The 10,366-nt window shown below is 42.9% G+C and overlaps 3 protein-coding genes across 4 annotated transcripts; 2 read left to right on the plus strand and 1 right to left on the minus strand.

Annotated features, from left to right (window-relative positions):
• Positions 1-21: 21 nt before the first annotated feature.
• Positions 22-6,199, plus strand: LOC109543410 (organic cation transporter protein). 2 transcript variants are annotated; one of them, XM_019913114.2, is made up of 5 exons: positions 22-243; positions 4,384-4,495; positions 4,549-4,758; positions 4,807-5,125; positions 5,181-6,199. In XM_019913114.2, exons 1-5 carry the CDS (start codon positions 201-203, stop codon positions 6,114-6,116), a joined length of 1,620 nt encoding a protein of 539 aa, XP_019768673.1. In that variant the 5' UTR covers positions 22-200; the 3' UTR covers positions 6,117-6,199. The 2 variants fall into 2 exon arrangements, with proteins under 2 accessions (XP_019768673.1, XP_019768674.1); XM_019913115.2 differs by lacking the exon at positions 22-243 and adding an exon at positions 3,426-3,863.
• A 535-nt stretch (positions 6,200-6,734) lies between these two features.
• On the minus strand, positions 6,735-8,283 carry LOC109543437 (protein sarah). Its single transcript, XM_019913154.2, has 5 exons — positions 8,008-8,283; positions 7,731-7,933; positions 7,423-7,658; positions 7,200-7,371; positions 6,735-7,061 (listed from the first exon to the last, which is right to left on the minus strand). The coding sequence occupies exons 2-5, from the start codon at positions 7,927-7,929 to the stop codon at positions 6,997-6,999; spliced, it is 672 nt and encodes a 223-aa protein (XP_019768713.1). The 5' UTR covers positions 7,930-7,933; positions 8,008-8,283; the 3' UTR covers positions 6,735-6,996.
• A 131-nt stretch (positions 8,284-8,414) lies between these two features.
• LOC109543384 (gastrula zinc finger protein XlCGF57.1) lies at positions 8,415-10,359 on the plus strand. Its single transcript, XM_048661342.1, has 7 exons — positions 8,415-8,727; positions 8,778-9,059; positions 9,119-9,449; positions 9,514-9,651; positions 9,702-9,815; positions 9,870-10,027; positions 10,080-10,359. Exons 1-7 carry the CDS (start codon positions 8,566-8,568, stop codon positions 10,263-10,265), a joined length of 1,371 nt encoding a protein of 456 aa, XP_048517299.1. The 5' UTR covers positions 8,415-8,565; the 3' UTR covers positions 10,266-10,359.
• The last annotated feature ends 7 nt before the right edge of the window (positions 10,360-10,366 follow it).

The following is a 10,366-nucleotide window of genomic DNA, read 5'->3' on the forward strand; positions in this document are numbered from 1 at the left end:
TATCTCAGTTTAGCATATCTGAGGCTACATGGCGCAGAATCTGGTAGGCTGCCGCCAAACCGAGGCGAATACCCACTTTTAGTTGGTTTCGTGGTAAATCGAATCGAGTATCGGCACTTGGCACGTTTTCCTGCTCTCTAGTTTGCATGTTTTCTTTACAAACTGAATGGTGAAGTGAACATTGAAGATTCTTTGGTACCATGGACGCTCCCATGGATCTGGACACCCTTATGGGGTTTATGGGTTCGTACCAACTTTGGCTGCCCACTTGCTTGCGAATGTTCCCTCGAGAGGCTCGATATTAATCCACTAACAATTACTAGAAATTGCTGAAAACCGCAATGCGGTTCCAAGTGAAAGGGACCTTTTTGTAGTGATCAATTGAATTTTAATAAATGCAGATGAAAAAATGTGGGTTTTTGCAAAGGAAAAAGCTTAGATTTTTCTATTTGGTCTGAAAGTTTCGCTTTTGAGTCGCCATTAGGAATTTTTTCAAAAAATTGCGAACCTTTGCCGCATGTCCACGACATTTAAAATTATCAAGAAATTCGCTATTCATTAATTAATTATGGCAAAACCTAACCAGACAAAATACTGTTGATTATTCTGTCAGGAAAAGCTGGCGTTTTTTAATTTGTCCTGAAAGTTTCATTTCTGAGTCGTCATCAGGAGTTTTTTGAAAAAATGTCGAACTTTTGCCGCATGTCCAAGACACTTTAAATTATCAAGCAACGTTTCATTCATTAATTAATTGCGGCAAAGAGTGTCGAGATACAGTTATGCTGATTTTTGCATATAAAAACGGCGAGTTTTTTTATAGGTGATGAAAGTTTCACTTGTGAGTCATCATCAGTAATTTTGGCAAAACAATATAAACTCTAGCCGCTTGTCATTTTTTTAAAATAATCAAGCAATTCATTAATTAATTGTGACAAAACCCATATAGATAGAAAGCTGCCGATTTTTGCATTAGAACCCCCCAAGTTTTCTTTAAATGACCCCAAAGTTTCGTTCTGGGTCATCTTCAGAGATTTTTTGAAAAACTTGCAACTTATGCGTCGTGTCACTCGACGCCGTGTGCTTTCTTTTTAATAGTAAATGACGACAAATTGGTTTCAAATAGAAACTTACAAAGGTTTGTACAAGAGAGCGCCAAATTTTCATTATTATATAGACCCGTGAGTTCCACTTTTAAATCGTCATTAGGATATTTTTGACAATTTTTTTTATTTGTGACGTGTTCAAAGACGAGTTGTTTAATGATTAATTGCAAATAAATAGATCCATGCAGAAAAGCGAAAATTTGTACATAAGAAAGGCTAGAATGTCCTTTAAAATTCACGAACAAACACATTTTTGAGTTATCACCAGAAAGTTTTTCAGAATTTTTTCACTTGCGACGTGTCCAAGAGCGGCATAAAACGACGAAAAATGCCATCATTTTATTAATAAATCTTAAACGTTTCATTTGTAAGTTATCATCAGGAATTTTTGGAGAATTTTTTAGCGTGCGACGTGTACAAATGCACGCTTGAAATTACAAAAAAAATGCGTTTTTACTTATTAATTGCAGGAAATCCAATTTCATTAGAAAGGTGCAAGTTTTTATGCAACAAACACCAGCATTTTCGTTATCAATTTTGAAAGTTTTGTTTCTGAGTCATCAGGAATTTTTTGAGAATTTATTTTACTTGAAACGTGTCCAAAAGCGACTCGAAATCACTAAGAAGCGCATTTTTTAACAATTAATTGTACGAAAACTGATGTGACTACAAAGGCTTACATTTTTGCGCAAAAAACACAAATAATTTTGTTATGAATCCAGGAGGCCTCATTTCTGGGTCATAATCAGGAATTTTTTTTTTAATTGCGAACTTTTGCCGCATGTCCAAGACATTTTAAATTTTCAAACAACTCACTATTCATTAATTAATTACGGCAAAACATAACGAGATAAAATTATGGTGATTTTTGTGTATGGAAAAGCTGAGATTTTTTAATCTGTCCTAAAAGTTTCACTTCTGAGTCATTATCAGGGATTTTTTGAAAAAATTGCGAACTTTTGCCGTATATCCAAGACACTTTAAACTATCAAGCAACGTTTCATTGATTAATTAATTGCGGCAAGGAGTGTCGAGATACAGTTATTCTGTTTTTTGCATATAAAAACGGCAAACCTTTTTTATAGGTCATGAAACCCAAGCCCACTTTTGAGTCATGATCAAGGATTTTTTTCAAAACAATATCGACTCTAGCCGCTTGTCATAAGAAATTTTAAATAATCAAGCAATTCATTAATTAATTGTGCCAAACCCATGCAGATAGAAAGCTGTCGATTTTTGCATGAGAACCCGCCAAGTTTCAATAGAAAATAGTTCAAATAGAAACATGTAAGGGTTTGTACAAGAAAGCGCCGAATTTTCATTATTAGACCCGTGAGTTCCACTTTTAATTCGTCATTAGCAATTTTTTGAGAATTTTTTTATGTGTGACGTGTTCAAAGACAGTGTTCAAGAGAGTTGAAATCAAGACAGCAGATCCTTGTAGAAAAGCGAAAATTTACATAAGACCGGCTAGAATGTCCTTTATAATTCACGAACAAAAACATTTTTGAGTTATGACTGGAAAGTTTTTGAGAATTTTTTCACTTGCGACGTGTCGGCATATAACTACTAAGAAACGCGTTATTTAATCATTAATTACAAGGAATTCAACCCAACTATGTCTGTATGTCAAATGTCTGTATAAAAAAGACCAGCATTTTCTTAATAAATCCTAAACGTTTCATTTGTAAGTCATCATCAGGAATTTTTAGAGAATTTTTTAACTTGCGACGCGTTCAAATGGACGCTTGAAATTACAAAAAAATGCGTTTTTAGTGATTAATTGTAGGAAATCCAACTGGATTGGAAAGACGCAAGTTTTTGTGTAACAAACACCAGCACTTTCGTTATCAATTTTGAAAGTTTCGTTTCTGAGTCATTATAAAGATTTTTTTACTTGAAACGTGTCCAAAAACGACTGAAAATTACTGGACTCAAAATAACTTAAAAACGGTTTTTTTCATAATAAATTGATGGAAAACTCATACGATTACATTTTTCCGCAATAAACACCAACATTTTCATTCTGACTCCTGAAAGTTTCATTTTTGAGTCATTATCATGGATTTTTTGGAAGTTTTTTTACTTGCGACGTATCCAAAGAGTACCGAAAATCACTCAAAAATGTCTTTTTAATAACTAATTGCAGGGGAACCGCTTTGATTGCAGAGACGTAAATGCTTGCATAAGAAACACTAGTTTTTTCGTTTGTTCGTTTTCGTTTCACCCTGAAAGTTTCATTTTCATTTTTGTGTCATCATCAGGGATTTTTTATTTGTAACTTCTTCCTCATTGATGACCAAAACCGGATCAATCAGACACCTGAAAGTCTGGTAATCTTCAGGAAAACCAAAGCACTTCCTGTGGCGTTGAGATATTGAAAAAATCCGAATAAATCATTGCACGAAACAGTAAAACCACAATCAGGCAATTATTTGCTTTAGCTTCGTAGCTGTGACCTGCATATCACTGATAACGCTAATAATCCAGTCAATACTAGTAGTATTGTTAGCCTGAGCCAAAGATGAACTTATCTTACTCGCACTGTGACAAATTACAAATAAAGATTGGCTCCCATCGAAGCCATTAACATCAGCGCATTTTAGCTCAAATATTTGCCTGGTGATAATGCTTAATGATGTTGTGCCTAAGTAGAAAATGACGATAGGCAACTGAGTCCTAATCCTGCTAACGAGGAACATTCCTGGGATGTTCCTGCAATTAAATCGTCGCACAATGCTCGTTATTTGAACCGTTCAGGTAACAGTGCTTGTTGTTTCAGCCTGATTAACATGCATGCTAATACACGCGAAACAATAGCCAAAGGTGAAATTGATGCGTATTACTATTCATTTTATTGCATACCAATTCAACTATCAGCGTCATGCGCTTAAGCCTTGGCATGTTCAATCAGTTTGGAATCTTGGAAAAAATGGAGACTTGGCGCGAGCCTTTATCTCCTATCATCTGCGAACAATCAGCCAAAAGCACTTTTATTCTTCTACTCGTCAAATTTTAATTCTCAATGCTTTACATTTTTTCACCAGTGTATAATAAGGCGCAATTTCACACGGTGAGTGCGACAGAAGCAGCGCATACGCAAGTAGCCGAGAGAGAACGCCTGATGTGGATCGAAACTGTGTCGGGTCGAAATAAACTGCTGCAAAATTGAAGCGACTAGTTTTCCTTCTTATTCGTCAATTTAAATTCTCAATGAAATTATTATTTAGAATACTCAAGTAGATTCTCTCGAAAATGGTCAAGATGGTAAAATTTGCAGGAGACTTCGGCAAATACCAGGGCTGGCAGTTTGCGTTGCACATTCTGTCTGCGGTGACCGCAGGCCTCAATATGCTCTCCCTAGTGACAGTAGCCGCTGTTCCAGACCATCGGTAATCCAGCTCCTCCTCCACTTTCACCTCCCAAACCAGCGTTTTGCTTCCAGATGCAAAATCCCGGGAGAAAACGGCTCCAGCTTCCACAACGCCACTTCCATAGCTGACTACATCCCCATGCTGCCCAACGGTAAGATGGACAGCTGCGCCCTCATAAACTCCACCAGCAATTCCAGCTACCGCTGCGACCAATGGGTGTTCGATGACACCTACTACCAGTCCTCCACAGCCATGGATTGGACGTTTGTCTGCGACCGCAGGTGAGCTCGGGTGGGGAAATGGGCGGAGTTTGAAACCCGGTGTTCTAGGTGGATGGGCGCAGTCGCTCAGTCCATGTACATGTTCGGAGTGTTCACTGGGGCAGTTTGGCTGGGCAACATGGCCGACAAGTATGGCAGGAAGCCGATTTTCTGCTGGTCGGCCCTCCTGCAGCTCATTCTGGGGGTTGGGGTGGCCTTCGCCCCCAACTACTACTCGTTCATCATCATTCGCTATCTGTATGGTATCGTCGGCTCAGCTGGCAGCTACATTCCTGGATTCGTGCTCACGATGGAACTAGTGGGGGCGAGCAAGAGATCCATGTGCGGCATCTCATTCCAAGCCGCCTTTGCCTTCGGATTCATGCTAGTAATGGCCCTTGAGTATGAATTCCGGTCGAAATCAAAAATACCCTAATTTGCAGGTGGCCGGATGGGGGGCTTTGATCAAAGACCGAATATTGCTCCAAGTAGTCTATGGATGCCACGCCCTCGTCCTCATGGGCCACTTCTGGCTGATGGACGAGTCGCCTAGATGGCTGTGGGCAAATGGGCGCACGAAGGAAGCGGTGGCCATTATCCAGAAGGCCCTCAAAACCAACAAAATCGACAAAACAATCGATGTCTCCAAGTTGGCGAATGAGGCGCCTCCAAGTGCTGGAGGTGAAGAGGCCGGAATGCTCGACCTGTTCAAGACGCCCCGCTTGAGGAAGATGACCCTCAACATCTGCCTGGCTTGGTTCGCCAACTCGCTCGTCTACTATGGACTGTCTCTCAACACCGGAAGCCTCAAAGGCAACCCCTACTTGATCCTCTTCATTATGGGGATGGTGGAGATCCCCAGCTACGTGATCACGGTGTTTGCAATGGATAGACTGGGCAGGCGCTTTATCACCTCCACCAACATGATCTTGGGCGGACTGTGCTGTATCGTCGCCGCCAATCTCACTATGGGCGGCTCCCTCTCCACTTGGTTTGTCTTCATCGGCAAGTTTCTGATCGCCAGCTCATTTGCAGTGGTTTACAACTACTCGGCCGAGCTGTTTCCCACTGTGATCCGCAACTCGGCCATGGGACTGGGCTCCATGTGTGCCAGGACCTCCGGAGCGCTCACTCCTCTCATCATCCTCTTTGACTCATTCGATCCCAAGTTGCCTTCGACGATTTTCGCGGTGATTTCCCTCATCTCCGGCCTCCTCACGCTCTTCCTGCCGGAAACTTTGAACAAAGACATGCCGCAAACCATTGAGGATGGCGAGAACTTCGGGCAAGGCGACACGTGCTTTACCAGCTGCCTGCCAACGAAAGTCAAGGAGGAACGCGCGAAGTCTTTGAGGGAATTGGAGCCGCTCAAAACTTGACCAGAGCAGGGTGGGGGCCTCACTTGCCAAGGAACTGTTGAGGGTTTTGCGGGCGAATCTGCAATATACAGGGAGTCGAAGAATGTGTGTTTTATTATGGGGCCGTCCCCTGAAGCTGAGCAGTAGCAACTTGAAATTTGCACCACATTTAGACGAAAATTGACTCTAATGGTGGGGAAGGTTTCATGAAAATCACCCTGAATCCTTATTTTTTACGGCTTTGTAAACATCAGGATTAAAATTTAAGTTTTTTTATCTGCGCCCAATCTGTTAAAAAATTGTAACTTCCACACTAAGGCAAGTAAGAACTTGAAATTTTCGCCATGTTTAGAGCATGTCTGGTTCAAATATTCCTGAAAGTTTCGTGAAAATCGCGATGAATTCTGATTTTTTCCTGCTTCGGCAATATCGGTCTCAAATTGTTTCACTCAACTGCGATTTTCCCGTTAAAAAATCGCATCTTTGAAACTAAAGCAATTAGCGAATTTAAATTGCAACCATCTTTGGAAAACACTTGATTCTAGATGCTGAAAATTGCATATAAAGCAATAAAAAAACATTTAGCGAAACCCATTTTGAAAATCCAAGCTTTTTACTTTTTATCCTCATTTTGAGGTTCACTGAATAAAATCCAAATTTTTTTTAACGAAATATATTTATGTTACAAAAGAAACAAATGAGAAAAAAACAGTAGACAAAACATTGCAATAAATTAATCAAATATATACCCATTTGGCAAAGGCAAAATGCAAGAGTGGCTCCAAAGCCGGCTCTCACCAACTAAACCAGGGGATTGCGGGGAATTGAGCGAACTTTTTGAGGAGATCCATGGTTGCACTTTGCTTGAATTTATGTACAAAAAACTTAGCAGCACTCCAGCTTAGCCGCAATCCGGACGAGCCGTGTGGACAATCTTTGGCTTCAGATCTGTCTTGGGGTTTAAGCCTGGAAATAAACAAATCAAACTTTAGTGTCGTTCGTAGGCTCCCAACGGCTTTGCTCTTCCTCCACGGCTTATAACTGGAAGCAACGTACGTACAAAACCATGTAAAAAGAACAAAGTGGGGCCTTAAAGGAACCAACCTGCTGTATGCACCACAATGCTCGGTTGACCAGGAGCAGGAGGATGCAGCTCATGAGAGCCTCCAGGCGCCAATGTAGCCAGAGCGGCCACCAGGTCGTAGTTCACAATAGGTTCCCCTTCAGGGCGCGGCTCCCAATCCAGGGGCGGCGAAGCGGGGGGCGATATAAGAAACTACGCAACAATCCCTTAGAGAGCCACCGGGTTTTTTCCACAGCAAAATACCTGCTTGTATGGGGCTGGAGGCTGCAGGCTGCAGTTTTTTACAGGAGTGACCGGTTGGGCAAAGTAGCAGGTAATCACTGAGTCGTTGAACTTGTACTGATGCAACTGGATGCGGGCGGTCACCGCTGCCAAAGGGGTGGCAAAGTTTACCCGCAGCCGCCGGAAGCTTTTCAGCCAATGGAAGGTCACCTCTGGATCATAAATCTTGAACAAGTTCTCCATTTCGCGCTTTTTATCTGCAATTAAACACAAAGCGTTAGTACAGGCTTTTCAAGACTGCGAACGGACGGGCATTTGACAATATTGACCAGGGCATTCAAAGACGCTCTCGTGAATGTTGGTGACGATCAGAGACGATGGCAGGCCTTCCAGATCGTCGTCTTCTGAGTAGAGCTGCGACTCATCAATGTCCTGTTCGGGCAGCAGCATGGGATGGACATTGGGCAGTCCATCCTGGGCATTGATGATTATGTTCTCCTCGTTCAGCTCGTCATTGCAATCGGCCATCACACTAAAAACCAATAGCGAACAGTAAATTTGCAAATCGTCCAAACAATCAAGAAAGACGCATTAGGAAGCTCGTACCAGCTGTGTAGGGCGGCACTGCTAAAACGAGTCCAGGGGCGCGGACACGACAGAGCCCCTTCAAGCTGCACTACCACTTGGGCCCTTTAGGCCTTCAACTAGATGGGCCCCTTTTAAGCACCAGCAAAATCCTGACAGGTCTAGTAATGATCTTTTGCGACGTTGCTCCTATGAACACCCGTACAAATTTATGAGGTTAGATTACTGCGAAAAATAGTCCACAGAACATACCCCCTATTTTGGGGGATATTTTGTGAAATAGTCGTTTTAACAAACATTCTGGGCGCAACACTCGCACGGAGCCCGACAACTCTTCAGCTAACTTTTGGGCTGGATCAGGATAATTCTTGGGGCTCAGAATTCTTGGTTGCTTGCTTACAGTGAATATAAACCAGGAATAACTGGCCTTGTTGGCAGCCCTGCAACAGCTGAGAATGTCATCGTCAGCTGTATCCAAAGTCATAACAATGTGCTGATTATATAGTTAAATTCGTTTATAAAGCTTATCAATTAATTAATCCATAGAAATGAATAGTAATAGATAACGTTAGTTTGAACATGGACCTGTCAGCGTACAAAAACGTGGTAGATTTCAAGAACATCTGCAGAACCTGCATGAACAATCAAAACTATCGCAAGAAAATCGACGAGGAGAAGATTCGAGTGGATAACAACAGCATCTCAGTGCTCGAGCTGCTGAATTTCGTGCACGAAGTGAAGGTTAGCTTCCCCTAGTCGCCTTATCTGCGCCACAATCTCTTACGTTGCAGATTCACAAAGGGTTTCCTCAGGAGATCTGCTCCAACTGTTTGGATCAGTTGCGAGCCTTCTACAAGTTCAAGCTACAGGTGGAGAAGTCCGAGTCGGTGCTCAAGAAGCATCTCGGCCCGTTTGATGAGCGCAACACCACCATCAGCCCATTGGCGCCCAAAGATCTGCCCCTCAACCCTTTGAACTTTGCTGTACGTCCGTTGGACACCCCCAGGTCGCCCCTTTTCGTTAAATCCGAGCTTTGCAACAGGTTTTTGGACAGCGAGCCTCTAGATTTAAAGGTATTGCATTTACCTCTTGCAGTATTAGGAGCGTGGCTCTTCACTTAATAAACCTGCAGGTGAATGAGGCGGACATCGATTTGGGCTCGTTGAAAATCTCCGATGAGTTGAGCGATCAAAGCAATGATGGGCTGGGAAAAAAGCGGCCATCGGCAGCCATCGAAAGCAGCATGCACATCCCGGAGGAACATCCTGGATGCGTGGAAAAGGATCAGGAAGTGACGATAGATCCGGCCGTCTGCACCACTTGCAACAAGACCTTTAAGTCGAAGTACATTCTGAACGTGCACTTGAAACGGCACAAGTTTAAGGGCCAGTTTCTCTGCACCTTATGCGGCAAAGGCTTCAACTCCCAAGGCTGCCTCAACAGGCATACCAGAGTGCATACCGGTAAGGCTTCACAATGGGGGATTCATGGCAATTAGTCAGTTCTGGGTGTCCCTTTGGTTTCCAGGTGAAAAGAACTATCAGTGTGAAATCTGCCAGAAGCGCTTCCCATCATCGAACAACTTGAATATTCATCTACGCACCCACACCGGGGTGAAGCCCTATTTGTGCAACCTATGCGGGAAATCCTTCAGCAATAGAACAGGTAAAATCCACAGCAAACTTTTCCGCTTGTCTCTAAAACTCGCTTTTCAGGTCTAAACTTCCACGTCCGAACGCACAGCAAGGAGCGCCCTTATGCGTGCGATGTGTGCGGTAAGTCCTTCGGGGCCCAAAGTCATTTGGACTGGCACCGGATGATCCATACTGGTAATACTCGCAACCGCTTATCAGGCACCCAAATGTGTAGTAAATAATTTACAGGTGAACGACCATTTCCCTGCGATCAATGCGATAAGGCGTTTATAAAAAAATGTGACTTGCAGCGACACCAATCCGTCCACACCGGCGAGAAACCATTCGCTTGCAGCTACTGCGACAAGAGATTCAGCACCAAAGTCCATCTGCAGTACCATACAATGGTAGGAGGTTCTTGGGCGCAATGAAAAACGCAAAAAAAACACTCGTTTGCAGGTGCACACTGAAGAGCGGCCGCATAAGTGTCCAGTTTGCGCCAAAGGCTTCATCCGACGATACTACTTGCGGGACCACATGGTGAAGCATCACGGCACCCTAGAAGGAACCACTTTGGAGAAAAAGGCCGTACCAACCAGGAAGGAGGAACACGCGCAATCTCTGGCCGTGGGTGAAGGTTTGTAGTCCTTCGTTGGAACGGCTCTAGTTAAATGGTGCTTTGTTTTCGCTTGTTATGGAGGAACGTGTAGGTTATTAGAAATATATCGAGTTGTTTACACGGTGCG

This window comes from Dendroctonus ponderosae, unplaced genomic scaffold, assembly GCF_020466585.1.
Source record: "Dendroctonus ponderosae isolate FM_Combo_2020 unplaced genomic scaffold, Dpon_F_20191213v2 Dpon_F_20191213_1, whole genome shotgun sequence".
NCBI lineage: Eukaryota > Metazoa > Arthropoda > Insecta > Coleoptera > Curculionidae > Dendroctonus > Dendroctonus ponderosae.

What these genes read in the sequence shown, in the direction of transcription:
- LOC109543410 (XM_019913114.2), top strand. Translation starts at nt 201, where the DNA reads ATGGACGCTCCCATGGATCTGGACACCCTTATGGGGTTTATGG. An exon ending in CACCCTTATGGGGTTTATGG is followed by an intron (nt 244 to 4,383) that starts GTTCGTACCAAC and finishes TAAAATTTGCAG; the next exon opens with GAGACTTCGGCAAATACCAG. An exon ending in TTGCCTTCGGATTCATGCTA is followed by an intron (nt 5,126 to 5,180) that starts GTAATGGCCCTT and finishes CCTAATTTGCAG; the next exon opens with GTGGCCGGATGGGGGGCTTT.
- LOC109543384 (XM_048661342.1), top strand. Translation starts at nt 8,566, where the DNA reads ATGGACCTGTCAGCGTACAAAAACGTGGTAGATTTCAAGAACATCTGC. An exon ending in ATTTCGTGCACGAAGTGAAG is followed by an intron (nt 8,728 to 8,777) that starts GTTAGCTTCCCC and finishes CTTACGTTGCAG; the next exon opens with ATTCACAAAGGGTTTCCTCA. An exon ending in GCACCGGATGATCCATACTG is followed by an intron (nt 9,816 to 9,869) that starts GTAATACTCGCA and finishes AATAATTTACAG; the next exon opens with GTGAACGACCATTTCCCTGC.
- LOC109543437 (XM_019913154.2), bottom strand. Translation starts at nt 7,929, where the DNA reads ATGGCCGATTGCAATGACGAGCTGAACGAGGAGAACATAATCATCAAT. An exon ending in CTCCAGCCCCATACAAGCAG is followed by an intron (nt 7,372 to 7,422) that starts GTATTTTGCTGT and finishes ATTGTTGCGTAG; the next exon opens with TTTCTTATATCGCCCCCCGC. An exon ending in CATTGTGGTGCATACAGCAG is followed by an intron (nt 7,062 to 7,199) that starts GTTGGTTCCTTT and finishes GTTTATTTCCAG; the next exon opens with GCTTAAACCCCAAGACAGAT.